The 17,940-nt window shown below is 45.4% G+C and overlaps 2 protein-coding genes across 5 annotated transcripts in view; one reads left to right on the forward strand and one right to left on the reverse strand.

Moving 5' to 3' along the window:
- Positions 1-2,386, reverse strand: part of LOC119972434 (copine-3-like) — a 108,678-nt gene extending 106,292 nt beyond the window's left edge. The window contains exon 1 of the mRNA XM_038809120.1: positions 2,237-2,386. The gene's annotated coding sequence lies outside the window, so the exon portion shown is untranslated. The remainder of the gene's footprint in view (positions 1-2,236) is intronic.
- rmdn1 (regulator of microtubule dynamics 1) overlaps positions 1,612-17,940 on the forward strand; it is a 45,832-nt gene continuing 29,503 nt past the window's right edge. For all 4 annotated transcript variants that reach the window (XM_038809123.1, XM_038809124.1, XM_038809125.1 and 1 more), the window contains exons 1-3: positions 1,612-1,776; positions 3,726-3,843; positions 15,306-15,393. In XM_038809123.1, the coding sequence (XP_038665051.1) occupies positions 1,660-1,776; positions 3,726-3,843; positions 15,306-15,393 (323 nt within the window). In that variant the 5' untranslated portion in view covers positions 1,612-1,659. The remainder of the gene's footprint in view (positions 1,777-3,725; positions 3,844-15,305; positions 15,394-17,940) is intronic.

The raw sequence follows: 17,940 nt of genomic DNA on the forward strand, positions 1-17,940 counted from the left end.
CTGTCCCCTTATGCTCCTGGAGCTCTGGCATCACACTGGTGTCTTCCACTGTGAAGACTGGTGCAAAGTACCTATTCAGCTCCTCTGCTATTTCTTTGTTTCCTATTATCACTTCTCCAGCCTAATTTTCCAGTGGTCCAATGTCTATTTTTGCCTCTCTCTTATAAAAGCAAATTACTGCAGATGCTGGAATCACAAACCAAAGGGAAAATGCTAGAAAATATCAGCAGGTCTAGCAGCATCTATAGGGAGAGAAAAGAACTAACGTTTTGAGTCCAGATGATCAGCTTTAACAGAGGGTCATCTAGACTTGAAACTTTAGCTCTTTACTCTCCCTACAGATGCAGCCATTACTGCTGAGATTTTCCAGCTTTTTCTCTTTGGTTTGCCTCTCTCTTACTTTTTAAATATTGAAAAAAACTCTTCCTATTTTCTTTTATATTACTAGCTAGCTTATACTCAGATTTCATCTTCTCTCCCCTTACTGCTTCTTTTTAGTTGCCCTCTGCTCGCTTTGAAAGGCTTCCCAATCCTCTGGCTTCCCACTAATCCTCGCCACTTTGTATGCTTTTTCCTTAGCTTTTATGCTGTCCTCACCATCAGCCACGGATGCCTCATCCTCCCCTTAGCATGTTTCTTCCTCCTTGGGATGAATTTCTGTTGTGCCTCCTGAATAACCCCCAAAACCCCTGCCATTGCTGTTCCACTGTCTTCCCTGCTGGGCTCCTTTTCCAATCAACTCTGGCCAGCTCCTCCCTCATGTCTTTGTAGTTACCCTTATTTAATTGTAATACCGTTACATCTAATTCCAGCTTCTCCCTCTCAAACTGCAGAGTAAATTCTATCATATTTTGGTCACTGCTCCCTGAGGGTTCCTTCACCTTAAGTTCCCTCAACAAGTCTGCCTCATTACACATCATCAAATCCAGAATTGCCTGTTCCCTAGTGGGCTCTGTCACATGCTGCTCCAAAAAAACATCTTTTAGATATTCCACAAATTATTTTTCTTGGGATCCACTATCTTTCTCGAGATGTCTTGTGGTTGAATTCATTTGGCACCAAGTCCTTTCAAACTATCCAGGAATCCTGAAGATTAATTTAGCCTGCATTGTAGGCTGACTATGTCCCCGGGCATTTGGGAATTCAGTTCTAGGTATTGCTGGGTTATTTTAGTCTGCACAGCATGCTTTCATACAGATTATTGAGTGCTCATTGGTTGATGCAGATTTAATTAACCTTTGGCATTTGTGGGATAACCCAGTGAATAGTGCGCAAACTCCGTCCAATCCAGAATTATATCAGGATGGGTTGCATTCAACCCTGATCCTGAATTAAACTGAGACTGGGTGCTCTTGGTCTGATCCTGGGTTAAATCAGGACTGTGTGATCTTGGTCTGATCCGGATTAAATGAGGACTGGGTGCTCTCGGTCTGATCCTGGGTTAAACCAGAACTGGGTGCTCTCGGTCTGATCCGGATTAAATGTGGACTGGGTGCTCTAGGTCTGATCCGGATTAAATGAGGACTGTGTACTTAAGGTCTGGATCCGGGTTAAATGAGGGCTGGGTGTTATTACGTTAACCGCTAGGTGTCAGCAGAGGCTCTGCTGACTGCGCCCCCTGCGGGTGGGTGGCGGAGCTGCAGTGTGAACGCAGTAAGAATGGCGGCTGTTGGCCGAGCTGCTTTCACTCGGTTGGTGATAAAAGCCGCAGTGATCGGGCGGAGCTGGAGCTGCCGAGGGAGGGCCTGCAGCTTTTGGCCTGGGGTGAGAGTGCAGGTGGGTGACGGGCCGGATGTGTGTTATCCGAGCCGGTTTGGGGCTTTAACCCCCCTGCCCTGCTGGAAGTTGCCCAAGAGGCCGTGAGCGCGCTGGCACAGTGCTGGCTGCCTTGTGTCCAACTCTGAGTTGGTTTTGTTAAAATTTACAATTCACAGAATCTGCAGGCTCTAGTTTAACCTTTGGTTTCTTGGTGGTGACATGTTTTCGGTTGCCAAGTCGTTTATATATCTGCAGCTTTTATCACAGCTTCCCATGCCTAACCGTGCAGTCATACAGGCTTTTTCTCCTCCTCCTGCCCCCTGGTGCTGCTATAAACAAACAGAAAAATGCACAATTGTTGTTAATAGCTCCGTGACAATTCCTTTACGTCACTCGCATTAGGATCTTCAATCCTGGCAGACTCCTGGAGAATTCTGGAGGAGTTGGCAACCACAGATGTGCCCTATCCACATCTTACCTTCACTCCAGCCTCCCTTTCTTCACAGTGCTTCAGTGTTTCATCACTGGGTTCAATGTCTCCCAGATGTCAGTCGTGGCTGCACCAATTGGCTTTCTGCCCCTACCATACCATGGTTCTAATCTGTCACTTGGTGGGAGTGCCCTTGTTTGGTTCCGCTCTTAAAAGCTCTTACAGATGACAGGAAGGGTGACTGCAAGAATTTGTGCATTTGAATTTCAAACCGTGTTACACAGAGTGTAATTTGGAAATCACCAGTGAGAAAAACAGAATACATTTTAGTATATTCCAGTATGGGTAGCACAGTGGGTAGCACTGTTGCTTCACAGCTCCAGAGTCCCAGATCCGATTCCCAGCTTAAGTCACTGTATGGAGTCTGCATGTTCTCCCTGTGTCTGTGTAGGTTTCCTCCAGGTGCAACAGTTTCCTCCCACAAGCCCTGAAAGACATACTTGTTAGGTGAATTGGACATTCAGAATTATCCCTAGGTGTACCTGAACAGATGCTGGAATGTGGCGACTAGGGGCTTTTTACAGTAACTTCATTGCAGTGTTAATGTAAACCTACTTGTGACAATAAAGATTATTATTATTATTTAGCATGTCCTGAGAAATTTAAAACATAGGTGCTGAGCAGTGATGGTGTTAGGACGGATGGGGCAGTCGAAAAGATGAAGGAGCAATTTAAACACTGGGTGATAAAAAGCAAGGTGGGAAAACGTAGAACAGATTAGCTGCCGTGATGGTGGTGAAACAGAAAGCTGAATGCCATTACCACGTACCAGTGTATGGATATTGGCCTTTTATTTGTTGATGATCTTTAATGTATTGTAAAAACATTGCAGTCAAAAATAGAAATCTGACTGAAAAATTAGTTTTACTATCATGTGACTTCTCACTGGTGAAAGAAAATGCCATGCTTCATTTCTGTCCATTACCCATCCTAATGCAAGAAGGGATAAATCACTTTGCTTCTACGTGCCTCTGAGATTTAATTCCTGTTTTAATTGTTTTTTGTCCATGGAATTAAAATGCAAGGTACAGGAAGGATTCAGGACCAGTAGGATTCAGAAACAACCCTGCAGGGGAGGAGAAGGAAGTACTGTATCAATTAATGTGTATAATCAAAATGACTGCCAAATCAATTCCATGCGTATTCAAAGTAACTGGTGTTCTGGGTTGTTTGGTTTGCTTGTGCAACAGCTGGTACTTTTTTCAAATTTTGCATTGCTATTGTGAGGAAGTATTACATTTTTTACCCAGAGAGATAGAATTATTTTAGGTCCCTGTATGACATTCATCTGATCGGTACAGAATCCAGCCAATTGAATATGTATCCGCAGTGGCCTGGCAGCAAGTTCTCTTGACCGGGTGCCTGAATGAGACAGCAGGGAAGGAAATGCCATTTTAAGGTGACATGGTATTTACTGTTTATTGCGACTTTGGGATTTTCTCGTGTGTAACCATAACTTTTTTTTTTCTACACTTAGGTTTTGGGAGGTGCCATAAATTTAGGAAGAGGACTTACTCTCACATTAATGGCCTTTCTGGGTTATGAAGCTTACAGAAACATTCCAGAATCTCTAATAGTTCATGCTGATCAAAAAGGTAAACATATAATTGAAGGTTTGCACTACAATTTTCTCGGTGAAATAAGTGCAAACTAGAGAATTGGCACTAGCAATGATGCAAATTATATATTATCTTCATTTGTTGGTGGTCTTAATTGGCATTCTTAGCATTTTATGATGTTCGAAGATGGCCCATGTTGCTAAACATTGCCTAAATGTTATCACATGTAGTCTAGATCACAGATTTATCCCACTCCATGTCAAGTCCCCACAAGACTACAGCCTAGAATGTGGTAGTATCATTTTTGGGTTTCTCAGTTGCAGTGTGTTAACAGTCTGAGTTCAAATGAGGAGGGCTAAGCAGCAGAGGATTTTGGGCCTTGGAACTTTGACCGGAATTATCCGGCTGTTGGGATTCTCTTTTCCTGCTGCAGCGCACCCCTGCCCACGGATTTCCTAGCAGCGTGGGATGGCTTCAGTGGGAAGTCCCATTGACAAGCGACGGGAGGGGAGAATTGCACCGCCAGTGAACGCTGCGCCTCCAAAAATCACGGGGCTGGATGACTGGAGAATCCCGCCCTTAGTATTGGGCAGAAGAGATAGTGGTAGGAGCCTGTGCACGCTCATACTCTCCAGGAATGATCAAGGACATCTGTGGTATTGTTGGCTTGGTCTTGGAGTCAGTTGGTGGCAATAGGGGTGTTTGGGGGTGGGAAAGAAGATTGCAGAATTCTGGAGCATTGTTGGGTCAGGTGTGCTGTCATCAGTGTCAGAGGATGGGGGGTGATATTTTGGTGGGCGCCTCAGACTGCAGTTGGGGTGAGGGTTATTCTAAGATCAGGGAAGAAGATGAGCAGCACTATGTTGAGGGTGGAGGGGATTGGTGCTGCTTGGAGATCAGGGGGGAGATGGTGGTGGTTGGGGGGGGGGGAGGGATGGGATGGGATGGGAGAGAGAGACCTGAATGTCAGTTTTGGGATTCCGGTCACGGATCTCAGAACCAGGAGTGATGGTGATTAAAGTGAGTGATGACCTTTTTTCTTCGTTCCTTCCTGCTCAGCGATGTTTTTTCTGGAGGCAATCAGCACAGGTGTTGGCTGTTCTGAGATTGTCCTCCATACCTGGACTCTAGGTGTGGTACTTGACTAATACACAGACTGCAGCATACTCTGGTATCTGCATAATGCTTGTTTATTACTACTGCATAGCAACAGGTTACAGAACAGGCACATAGCTCCTGGGCATGATTCAAAATTCTTTCTCAAGAGTCAACAGATGACTGACTGATGTCAGCAGTGCAGCATTATCTATGGTATACATTAGCATATCCCTTCTGTTGATTATACTACACTGGCTGAGCAGACACCAACCAAAGTTGCAAGAGGGCACAGAGGACTGGATTATGCTGCTTATTTGATTATGCAAATAGCATCTAACCTGTTTTTGGTGGGGGTAAAGGACATCTCCTGTTTACCAAAGTAGCTCTGGCAGAGTGAAGATTAATGCATGCATGACCCTAATTCCATTTTGGCACAGAGCGCCAAAGACCAGATGCAATGGAGTCAAATTTCTACATATCTAGGTGTATCAGTTTGCTGACAGTTGTGCCGCTCGGCGGCTTCTGTCAGGGCTAGGGGGAGTAACAGGGGACGGCCAGGAAGTGGGCTGTCGGGCTGGGTAGCCCCAAAACCATTGCCTCAGCCTGCTAGGCAGTCATGCGGCCGCACATGCCGCTGACTGCTCACTGTGAACCTAGTGCCACGGGTCGCATGGATGTCTCTCCCCCCCCCCCCCCCCCCCCCACCCCGCAAGGTATCCTCTGGCCCCAGCCAACCCATCAATGGGATGGGCGCGATCTAGCGCAACCAGCGCCACCTTGTTGGCTGGGATGAGTGTGTGTGAGGAGTGGGGTGCTACTATGTGGCTGCAGCTTGTCAACCTCTCGAGTACCAATCCCAACTCCGGCGTATCCGACACCATTTCTCGTTGCAATCGTTCGTGTTCCATGTGGCGCCGGTGCTAGCCTATTAACGGTTGTTGAATTGCCCTGGGAGTGACGGCAATTTTGTTGTCATAGATGTACACCGATTCTGTCCCAGTGCAGCACTTAAGGTTGGATTCGCTGATTGCCGACGCCAAAATCGCGTTCGATGATTGGCTGGAGAATCCGTTTTTATGCTGGAATCGGGGGCGGCGCTGTTTTTCAGATGCCCCACCCCCTCAAAAACAGCGTAATTGCTGAGTATGCTGCATGCCATTGGGATGGCCTCAGGACGTTGCCTGAGGCTCTCCCCCGAAGCTCCGCCCCCGATAGGCCAAATTCCCGACGGTGTGGGACACGTCCTCAGTTTTCGGGGACCTCGCGTAGCGGCTGCGGACTGTGTCCAGCGCCACCACAGTCAGGGGGGAGCCATTATGCTGGCTGGGGGGGGCTTTGGCGGGGCCTGTGAGGGGACTGGTGGGGGGTGGCGAGTGGGGTTACGGGGGGCACTATCGGGCAGGCTGGGTCTGTGTGCAGCCGGCGCAGGTCAGCGCCGTGTGCATGCGTGGCCACGGACCTGCCCATTCTCCGTCTGCATCTGCAAGTAAAACTGGGGGCTTTCCGTGATGCGAATGCTAGCCCCTCACTGGGCAGAGCATCGGTGCGGAGTCAGCACCGTCTTTTTAGTCGTAAGACCAGGCGCTTCCTCCGGATATGGCCGCAATATCGGAGAATCCAGCCCTCGGTCTCTCAAACGGATAATCCTGCCCCAAGGATGTCAACAGCTGAAATTTTAGGTCAGACTGATAGGGAAGTGCAATAATCCATCTGGAATCACTTCTCAAATCTAGATTCAAGTGAAAACCCTTTCGGACTACCAGACTGAAAGCCTCCTCTCTGCACCCATCTGAAGTGGAATATGGTTCGCAGTCTAGTCTAGTTCCTTGTCAAAGTTGCACAGCACAGATTCCTCTTGGGTCACCATAGATTAGGATCCCTAATGGTCGAAGTCATACACGTGTGTTAATCAAAGTGCAAAGGTTATGCATCGATATGGTGAGCAGAGATGCTCTGAGCAGAAGACTCTTTACCCTGCAACTGGTTCATGATGTTATCTGACATAGAACATAGAACAGTACAGCACAGAACAGGCCCTTCGGCCCTCGATGTTGTGCCGAGCAATGATCACCCTACTCAAACCCACGTATCCACCCTATACCCGTAACCCAACAACCCCCCCTTAACCTTACTTTTTAGGACACTACGGGCAATTTAGCATGGCCAATCCATCTAACCCGCACATCTTTGGACTGTGGGAGGAAACCGGAGCACCCGGAGGAAACCCACGAACCTGGGACCCTGGAGCTGTGAAGCATTGACGCTAACCACCATGCTACCGTGCTGCCCCGCATTGGAGGGTTTACAGTTCCTTTTCCTATCATCTCATAAATTCACCTAAAGGCCTGGATTTTTTGTAGACGAGTGGGAAGGTCAAGTAGGGAAACTCATCTCCTTCAAAAAGATCCCTGGTCACCATATTTTGGACCAGGGAGACAAGGGCAGAGTGAGGACAGGTCCGAGGCAGCAGTGGAGGTGGGCAGATGGTGTGGCCAAACGCCCACCTCTAATAACTGGGACATCAGCCCTCTTTTTTAGTGATGAATTTCAAACCCTCAACTCGCCCCATCCCTATCCCTTATGCCTTCCCATTTGCCCTCATAATCCCCAAGCACCCCCGTTCTGCTCTTTCATACCCCTCATTCCTATTCCATGCCTCCTCACATTCCCAAGTCTTCTGCATGCTCTCTTCATCCCCTTGCCACCCCATATCCTCCTTCAAGAATCACCGAATATCCTCTTCAGGCAGACCTCCGGAGCGGTGTCTTTTAAATGGAGATTTAAAAATAAACATTTAACAATCTGATAGAACATTTAATCAAACACACTTCATAATGTAAAAAAACTCATTCATAAAACCTGTTCGAAAATTAACATCCCCTCAAGTGATCTATCTGTTGTTAAAGCAAATTTATTTACATTATGGCATCAAAGATAGATAATCCTTTTCTCACACCTTAAAACTGTCGCTGAAAACGTGAACACAGCCCTTTGCTCAGGTAAGTGGTTTCAAAGCTTTTGAAACTCAGCCAAGCATCTATTATGGCCTCAGCTGCAATCACAAACCCTGGGAAATGTGAATGTTTCTGAATTACGCCAGATGTCACAGAATCATAGAATCCCGATAGTGCAGAAGGAAGCCACTCGGCCCATTGAGCCTGCACCGACCCTCCGAAAAAGCACCCTACCTAGGGCCAATCCCCCGCCCACTGTGCCGCCCCGTCACGTCCTGTCAGTGAAAACAGTCCAGGAGCAGGGAAGCAGCTTATTTTGTCCTCCAAGTGAAAGCAACTGAAGGTTTAATTTTCATTTAAAAATGACTCTGGGGGTGTAAGTCACTTCAGATTATTACAGTACAGATTCCAAGCAGTGTTTTCTTCAGTTTTAAAGCATAATCTTATGCTTTTATTCAAAACGTACCGAACGTATTATACGGCATCTAATCATTGAAACTGAAAGAAGAAATGTTTATTTTTGTATTTCAAAGCCTGTCGATGAAAGAATTCTGAGTGCAGGTGGCTGTTGTTGTTTTTTTTTTGTTTCCCCATTTGAAATTAGGGTTCTACCAGTCCGTGAACCACGCCTTCCTACTACAGGGGACCTGACTCTGCTAAAACTGCAGGAGGGGGCTTTAAACATCCCAACCCAGCAATGGAACCAGAAATGGCAAGAGTGTTGTGCGTGGGCCCATTGCCCGCATCCTTATCCTGTGCCAGCAAAAAACACCAGAAACAGGATTGAGGGGAGGGGGGAATCCCAGAGTCAGATTCCACCCTCTATTTTTAAAGACTCAGCGAGTCTGGGCTAAATCGCTGGCTTTTAAAGCAGGCCAGCAGCACGGTTCGATTCCCGTACCAGCCTCCTCGGACAGGTACGGAATGTGGCGACTAGGGGCTTTTCACAGTAACTTCATTGAAGCCTACTCGTGACAATAAGCGATTTTCATTTCATTTTTTCATTTTCATATCCAGGCCGTAATCTCCGTGAGCAGTTGATGTTATTTACTTATGTTATTGTGCTTGACATACTGACCAAATAAAGTATATGGTGTTTCCACAGCATTCTTAAAAATAAACTTAGAGTACCCAATTCTTTTTTTTCCAATTAAGGGACAATTTAGCGTGGCCAACCCACCTACTCTGCACATCCTCGGATACGGGGAGAATGTGCAACTCCATAGGGATAGTGACCCAAGGCTGGGATCGAACCTGGGTCTTTGGCGCCGTGAGGCTGGAGTGCTAATCACTGTGCCACCGTGCCGCCCTGTTTCCACAGCATTTTGACACTGTAGTCACCTAAGATGGACACTGGGCTACAACATGGAGAACTGCTAAGGCTGCAGGGAGAAAACAGTCTTAGCAAGGACAAGCAGTTTGCAGAAGGCTAATTAGCATTCTGCACGTACAGAAACCAGTTTATGGCCAGGTGCAGAATCTCGGCTAAAGGTGTAAATGGCAACAACGATTTACATAGTAATGAGGTGATCCAGATCTAGGCCCACACAATAGAAACATTTAGGTTTGAATGGATACTTTGAGTAGACGCCCAGACGAAACGGCACCATAAGTATCCATCACAAAGCACCATAGAGACCGCCCCACCCATCGAGAAGCGACCCTCAGATTGGGGGGTTTGGAAAATATCGATTGGGAGAAGACCCAATCGATATACAGCAGGTAGAGACCGCCCCGAAGAGGCACGGACTTTGGGGGGGACCTATAAAAGTAGACCCCGCACATGGTTCGGTCTGTTTTGTTGCTCCGGCTCCGCTTTGCTGATACATCGCATCCTGACTCCAGTTCCATCACCAGCCGTTGAGCCACCAGCCATCGAACTGTAAGTTTCACCACAACGATCGCTACGTGAGCCAGACTTGCTAGACCCTGACGACCTTAAACACTTTGAGAGTTGCAGACCAAGAACAGGACGAAGGCCTCGCTCCCTGACCTTGCCTGTTCCTGTTTTAGATAAGTATTTTAGTCGTTTAGTTTAGAAGTAGCTTAGTCTCTATAGCGTATGCATGTGTATTTATTATATTGGTTATAATAAATATCAATCGTTTGAACTTACTAATCGGTGTACAGATTTATTACTTTGAACCTGACCTTGATATACTTGTGAGGTGTCTAAATACGGCACCTGGCGACTCCGAGCAGAATTACATACACAGAGCTGTAGTAGTGTTAAGCACACGGCCTTTATGTTTTTGTTTTTATCACTTATTGTCACGAGTAGGCTTCAAACTGAAGTTACTGTGAAAAGCCCCTAGTCGCCACATTCCGGCGCCTGTTCGGGGAGGCTGTTACAGGAATCGAACCCTGCTGCTGGCTTGCCTTGGTCTGCTTTCAAAGCCAGCGATTAGCCCTGTGAGCTAAACAGCCCCCTTTAAATGGAGGCGTGTTAATACACTCCAATAAAACGCGTAATACATTCAAGTAAAACGTGCAACAACACTGGGAGGTGGACGAAGATTTGACTTTAATTAATTACACACTGCAAGTTAAGCGATTTTGATGCTTCGATTCACTGAAATGAAAATTTAAGTTTGCATTCGATAAAAGGGAAAGTATCGATCTTAAATTATTTTCTTTGTGTTTAAATTGTATTATTTTTAACTGAAAAAAATGGGCAGATTTGTGTGGGGTTACAAGGAGAAAAATCACAAAGTGCTATAATTATGTGATATTTCGTCACAAAAACTTTCAGATTTCTTTGTCTTGGGCCCTGAAAGTATGACACCAAGCCACATAAGGAGATGTCAGGTCAAAAGACCCAAAGTTTAGTCAAAGTGGTAGGTTTTAAGGAGTGCCTTGAAGGAGTAAAGCGTGACAGAGAGGTACTGGGGGAGTTTTTCCTGAGCTTGGCGGCCAGGCCACTGAATGGTGGAGCAATTAAGAGGGTGGTGCCCAGACTAGAACTAGAGTGCAAATATCTGAAGGTTTGGGGGCGGGAGTAGTTTACAGATATAGGGAGGGGATGAGGCCATGAAGGAATTTGAAAATAGGAATTTTAAGATCAAGACCTTGCTTGACCTGGAGCCAGTGTCGATCAGCAAGCAAGTGGGTGATAGATGAACAGGATCTGGTGCAAGTTAAGATATGGGCAGGAGATTTGGATGTTCTCAAGTTTACAGAAGGTAGAATGTAGGAGACCAGTAGGGAGTGCATTAGAATAGTCAAGTCTGGAGGTAATGAAGGCAGGAAGGGGGATTTCAGCAGCAGATGGGCAGTCAGACGATGTGACAAACTGTGGGCTTAGTGATGGCACAAACATGACTGGTAAATGGAGCAAGCTGTGGAGTGAATTTGTGTTATATATGCAGCAAATTATTATAATCTGGAACATACTGTTGGAATTCATGCTGGAAGCAGATTCAATAGTCACTTTCAAAAGGGGATTGAATAAATACTTGTTGGGGACAAATTTATAGAGTTATCGGAAAAACAGTGCAGTGAGACATTTCTTTCAAAGAGCTGGAACAGACTTGCTGAAGTGAATGTCCTCTCTCTGTGCTATATAATTCTATGATTCTATACACACATATTTTGTGAGACAGTTGATATGGCCGAATACAGTAGCACCACTATTCCCATCAGAATGGAATTGATTGTGATTGATGGTAGAATTGCCCACTTGGAAATTTTACTGATGGATCTGGAGCCCTATACCCTAGTGGCCCTATTTGGAATGTCAGGCCTGTCGGAGTTGTAAACGGGTGCGAGGGCGGATGTCATAGCCTTCATCTCATTGGCCGCTTGCAGGTGGGTTCTGTTGGAGTGGAGGTCAGCTTCTCCACCCAGCGCCTCGGTGTGGCTGGGGGATCTCATGGAATTTTTGCGTCTTGAGAAAGTTGAGTACACGTTAAGTTGTGCAAATGTGGGGTTCTACAAAAGATGGTGGCCTTTTTTAATAATCTTTATTAGTGTCACAAGTAGACTTACAATGTCACTGCAATGAAGTTACTGTGAAAATCCCTTAGTCGCCACATTCCGGCGCCTGTTCGGGTACACGGAGGGAGAATTCAGAATGTCCAATTCACCTAACAGCATATCTTTCGGGACTTGTGGGAGGAAACCCACACAGACACGCAGAGGACATTTACACACCGCACAGACAGTGACCCCCAAGTGGGAATCAAACCCGGGACCCTGGCGCTGTGAAGCAACAGTGCTAACCTAGTATGTTCTTTAAAGAGCTAATTACCGTGAGCTGTTAGGTTGGGGGGGGGGGGGGGGGGTGCTGATGCTGCTGTGTTTGGTCATTTGTTTTGCTTAATGGCTTTGTATCTATTAAAAAAATTTTAATAAAAATATTTTTAAAAAAGGAATTACCCACTTGGAGACCACATTATTGAAATGATCTGAGATTGATTTTACACCCACAATATGCATGCAACTCTACTCCACTCTCAGCATTTTGGTGGAGCGATCACCCTGATTTTATTGGGAGACTTTGCTGGAGTTTCAGCCAGGAATTCTATTTGCTGTATTTTGTAGAGGCTCTTTTTAAATGGGCTTTGTACACTGCTTGCACTGTTTACTCATACTGTTTAAACCCTGTTTGCTGAATAAGTAGACTGTTGTAAAATGCACTGTTTGCTGTGAGCTCTGCCTCCAGTTCACTGGTCAACACAGTTGTGTCGCAGACAATCTGGGTTTGTGCTATGTTGTGTTTCACTCTGGAGATTGATCGCACTCTCGGGCCCCAACCCATTGTTGTTCTGCCCCACATCTCTGGACTCGTGGTTAACTAAATCAAATCACTAACTTATGGACAAAATGGGGCAAATATTGATTTCATTGAAAAGTAAGTTGTAATTTCGGATCTGCGCTGGAGCATTTTGGCTTATTTTTAATCATAATTTTAGGATTTATTAGGAAATTCTTCATATAAAAGATGATAATCGTGTAAGACCAGCCTCGTACCAGCATCCCCGGACAGGCGCCGGAATGTGGCGACTAGGGGCTTTTCACAGTAACTTCATTGAAGCCTACTCGTGACAATAAGCGATTTTCATTTCATTTTCAAGTAGTGAAATTAGAAACCCTGAAATCTTTTCTGAAATAATTGCATTCCGCAATGTGGGGGGGATTGTTGATTTCCTCTGGATGGAAGAACTAAGAATGGCCTTCCATTCCCGTAGTTACTTCATGATCCTGTTTGTTTCTGTGTCCATTGTCACTGGCGTGGAATTGTGTTGGAGGGCCACTCGATTGATGATAATCTTTATTGTCACAAGTAGGCTTACATTAACACTGCAATGAAGTTACTGAGAAAAACCCCTAGTCACATTCTGACGCCTGTTCGCGTACAGGTAGGGAGAATTCAGAATGTCCAAATTGCCTAACAGCACGTCTTTTGGGACATGTGGGAGGAAACTGGAGCACTCGGAGGAAACCCAGAAACAGGGAGAACTTGCAGACTCCGCATAGGCAGTGACCCAAGCCAGGAATCGAACCTGGGACCCTGGCGCTGTGAAGCTATAGTGCTAACGACTGCGCTACTGTGCTGCCCACGGTAGTATAGTTACCTTTACAGATTTTAGTTATGATTTATATCTTGGAGAGTTTAGACTTCACCTTGTATGAAAAATGTAATCTTCAATGAGATTTGATTGAGAATTTGCAAACAATGAAGGGAAAGGCTATCTAAGTTAGATAGGTCAGCAAGCAGCAAAGGATTTGAGTATGAGTTGCTTAGGTATAGAACCAGATTATTTGTCAGGAGATTATTTATTTTTACAGAGAGTCGTCAATCTATGGAGCAAGTTGCTGACTTGTGCAGTGAGCCCCAGTTTGCTGCAGTCGTTGAAAAGGGAGGTGGTGGAGTTCCTGAGGGTGGTCAAACTGATATGTGGAAGGTAGGTTGGTACTTGGTGGTGATGCAGCCCGCACAGTCATTGTGCTGGCCTAGAATTTATGTTATCCCTTTATGGGTCACCGAGGAATTTATTCTCTTTTCCTGAGATTAGCAGTGGATTTTCTCCAAGACAATTGCATGACTGGGGTCACATGACACATAGCCTCCAACATAACGACATAGGAAAGACTGATGGAACTGCTAGTCCATCTTGTCTTTTCATGTAAATAAAAGCAAAATGCAGTGGATCCAGTCGACCTGAAACAAAATCAGAAAGTGCAGGGAAAACGCAGCAGGTCTGGCAGCATCTGTGGAGAGAGAAACAGAGTCAACATTTTGCATCCGATATGACTTTGGAACTTTTATTTTCTTTTTCTAGAAACAATCTATCAACTTGTACTGCAATACTGCCATCTATTGATTGGATATAAAAGTGCATGGACTAAAATCAGTTTTGTTGACTGGGGAGAATATACATACATTAATGAGGAACCACTCTTTAGAATAGTTAATTTCACTCCCTTTCTGAGCAATTACGATGGGGAAGTAGGATAACATATTTATCCTTCCATGTTATGGTCTGTTATGTAAATTCTTGCAATTCCAGAATCTTTTGACCATTCTCCCTTAAAACTGAGCAATGTGGTTGATAAATGCCTCACACATACTACATTGCGTGGTTTTTGATCTTTAACTGACTGTGATGAGGCAGCAAATGGAAGACCACTAAAAATCAGTCGAGCTTTTGCGACAAAAGCAGCAGCTTAGCCAGGGGCTCTAGAAAAGGCTGGATGCAGAGGAGACTCATTACGAGCTGAGAAAGAATCCACTGAACTGGTTTGGATATTATTTGCACTGCTCTTCTGGCAGATATAAGTTGCATTGAGTGAACCACGTGAATCTGATCATAGTTATCTGTTCACTTACGGTAGCATTTGGTTCTAAATTTGTCTCCTGTAGTGCTAACTAGGCCCACCTTCAGAAATACTGAGAAAATGCAGTTGTGGAACTCCATTTAGTTACATTTGTATAAATGGGGTTGAAAATGGTGACTCAGATTGGGATCCAGAAACAATTACTAATTCCTTTCAATGTTTACCCAGCAAAATAGAGTTCAGGAATACATCTTTTCTTTCAAAAATAGTTCAGACAAAACAGAAAATGTCCGTTTGCAACCCATGAGCATCATCTATTCTTTAATGTCATCAAGAATGTGAGATGAAGTCGGCATCTGATTCTACGATCCAGCAACACACTCAATGTCCTTAAACTGGTGTACATACTTTATGGACCTACAGTATGGCGTTACTACTTGATGAGTTTCTCAGTCGTGTGCTTTGATAATGCATGATACTAGCAGAAATATCGGCACTTTTTAATTGTAACATACAAATGTATGACCCCGAACAGGCGCCGGAATGTGGTGACTAGGGGCTTTTCACAGTAACTTCATTGAAGCCTACTCGTGACAATAAGCGATTTTCATTTCATTTTTTTCATTTCATGTTTAATGCGATTAAAACTTTTTTTTGCATTTACAGTGGATGAAATTATAGACCAGGCTGACTATCTTTATGGTACTGGAGAAGTGGCTAAACTGTATCACCTCCTTATTGAACACAAAAACAGGTACTCTTAACATCAAAGTTATACTGGAAATATGTCAAAATGTTGCCTGTTGTGTTGTCGTCTGTCACTCATTGACACTTGTCCAATGTCCAGTTGAAGTAAGACCTTATGATGCATGAAATTCCATAAATAATCTTAATTCCCTCAGAGTAAATGGGAGTTGGGGAAATGTTTATTGTACATTAGAGTAGAAGCAAATGAAGTGTTTGACGGTGTTTTGAGGAGCCCATGGATATTCCGCAGAAATCAGACCTTGGTACTTAATTGCATGCAAATACCTAAAAACCAAGTTAAATTTGCGTTAATTATTGTCAGTGGGTTGTTATGAGAGGTCATCTTTTGTTGACCTTTGGTGTAGAAGAGTGGGTGCTTTTGCAGGATTAATTGAAGAAATTACCTTTTGAGCTGAGAGTTGATGACTCTCAGCACAGATAGATACAAAGTAAAATAAATACTAATACTAAAGTAAACTATGGCAGAATGAAAAATCAAAAATGCCGGAGAAACTGAGCTGGTCTGGCAGCATCTGTGGGGAGAGAAACAGAGTTAGTGTTTCAAGTCCGGATGACTCTTCTTCAGAGCTGAAAATACTGCTGATTCTGGACCTGCCCTTTTACCTTCCTCCCTTCTTGCCACCCAAGTTCTAAAACAGTTTTCTTTCAGATAAAACAGTGACTTACTTGCAGTGACCACATCTCGAGATTGCATTATAGTTGAGACTGGGTGCGATTCTTTGGCAGCGTTGAGCGCAACGCGGCCAGAGAATGCTGGGAGAGACTTTCAGCGAGCCTCCTGACAGCCACCGTGCCTCCCAGGGTTCTCCAAAGTCCCATGTCAAAGAGTCGGAACCCTGTCCCAAAAGGCACGGACTGAATGACGCTCGTGGAAGTAGGTTGTAAACCTATTCACGACCTACCTGCGCGGGATCCACCAATCTCCCGTGATTCTGCGGCCTTCCCAGGTAGGCTGCAGCTGGGTGCCGATCCGTGCTAGTCCACACAAACGTGGCACCCGGTGGGTCTCTTGGGCCACCGGAGACCCCAAGGTAGTCAGGATAAGTACAGGGTGGCTCCCTGGCCCCCCTCCTGGAACGTGGGCACCTTGGAACTTCCACCCTGGCACTGCCAAGGTGCCCGGATGGCACTGTCAAGTCAGCAGGAGCACTGCCTGGGTTGCAGTGCAAGGGTGCCTGAGTGCCAGGGTGGCACTAGCAGGGGTGAGGGGGGACATGTCCATGAAGTGAGGGTGGAGGGGGGTTTTGAAGAATGGGGAGTGCAGGACAGGTAAGTCGGGTATCCGGGAAGTTGGGTGGTTGATGGGTGGGGGTCCTAGAAGGGGGGGGGTGCTGTAAGGAGGCTTGGGAGAGCCTGAAGAGGGCGGACCCCAAAGACCCTATAGCGGGGTGTCCTCACTTGGTGGGGGTGTGGGGTAGTGCCCATGTGTGTGGGGTGTGACATTGCCCATGGGTAGGGGGTATGGGGGCACACATGTTTACTGAGAGATCGGGCACCCTTTCGAAATGGCGGCCCAATCTCTGATTTCAGCTCCCCAGTGCTAAAAAAAATTCTCAGTGAACTATACCGGTGAGAAACTCCCCAAGTCCCAAAAAAGTGACTAAATGTCATTGAATAGCAGTGGGGAATTTGCCGCCAGAACCAGCAGGAAACTCCCTGAAAAACCCGCGCAAATTAACTTTGAAATTTTTGAGGAGAATCGCGCCCGATGTTTTTTCATAACTATGTCTTTTGCTGGTGCCTAGCACTCCGATCTTGCTAGTGCCAGGTCCAACAATGCGCATATGTACCTACAGTTTCTAGTCCTCCTGCTCAGGGAGTAAAGCAGGGGCTGTATAAAATCAATCAAATAATTAGACAGCCGCTTTTAATTGATCTATTTTTTAAATGGGTGGCTGTGTTTAATAGTTTGGGGGGGGGGTGGGGGAGGCCACATTTACAGAATTTAAATTTGGGGATTCGGACAGATCTGCATTATACCAAGTTCACACTATAGTAGACCGAGTTACAGCAGGGTCACAGTGTACTTACAGTTTATATTTGCTGCTCAGTGTGGTCTCCTCTTCATTGGGATACCACATTCAGGTTGAAGAACTGCTTTATAGAACACCTCTGTTCAATCAGCAAACATGGCCCAAAGCATATGGTTTCCTGTCATTTCAGTTCAACACCTTGCTCTCAGTCTGATCTTTCTGTCTTTCACCTCTTGCAGCGGTCAGTGAAGCTCAGTGTAAACCCGAGGAATCCCATTTCATTTTTCGATGAGGTACTTTACAGCCTTCTGGACTCTCAGCTTTGAGTTCCACTAATTCAGATCAGATCCCTTTTTTTTTTTTTGTTTTCACTGGTTTTGTCTTTTTTATTTTTGGATAGAAGGGGTTCGTGATCCTGTTATTCACACCTTCCAGAAAAGTAGATCAAAGCAAATTACTGCAGTTGCTGAAATCTGAAACAAAAACAGAAAATGCTTCAGTAGGCTGTCGCTTTGACAAAGAGTCATCCAGATTCAAATGTTTGCTCCATTCCCCCTCCA

Source organism: Scyliorhinus canicula, chromosome 10, assembly GCF_902713615.1.
Source record: "Scyliorhinus canicula chromosome 10, sScyCan1.1, whole genome shotgun sequence".
NCBI lineage: Eukaryota > Metazoa > Chordata > Chondrichthyes > Carcharhiniformes > Scyliorhinidae > Scyliorhinus > Scyliorhinus canicula.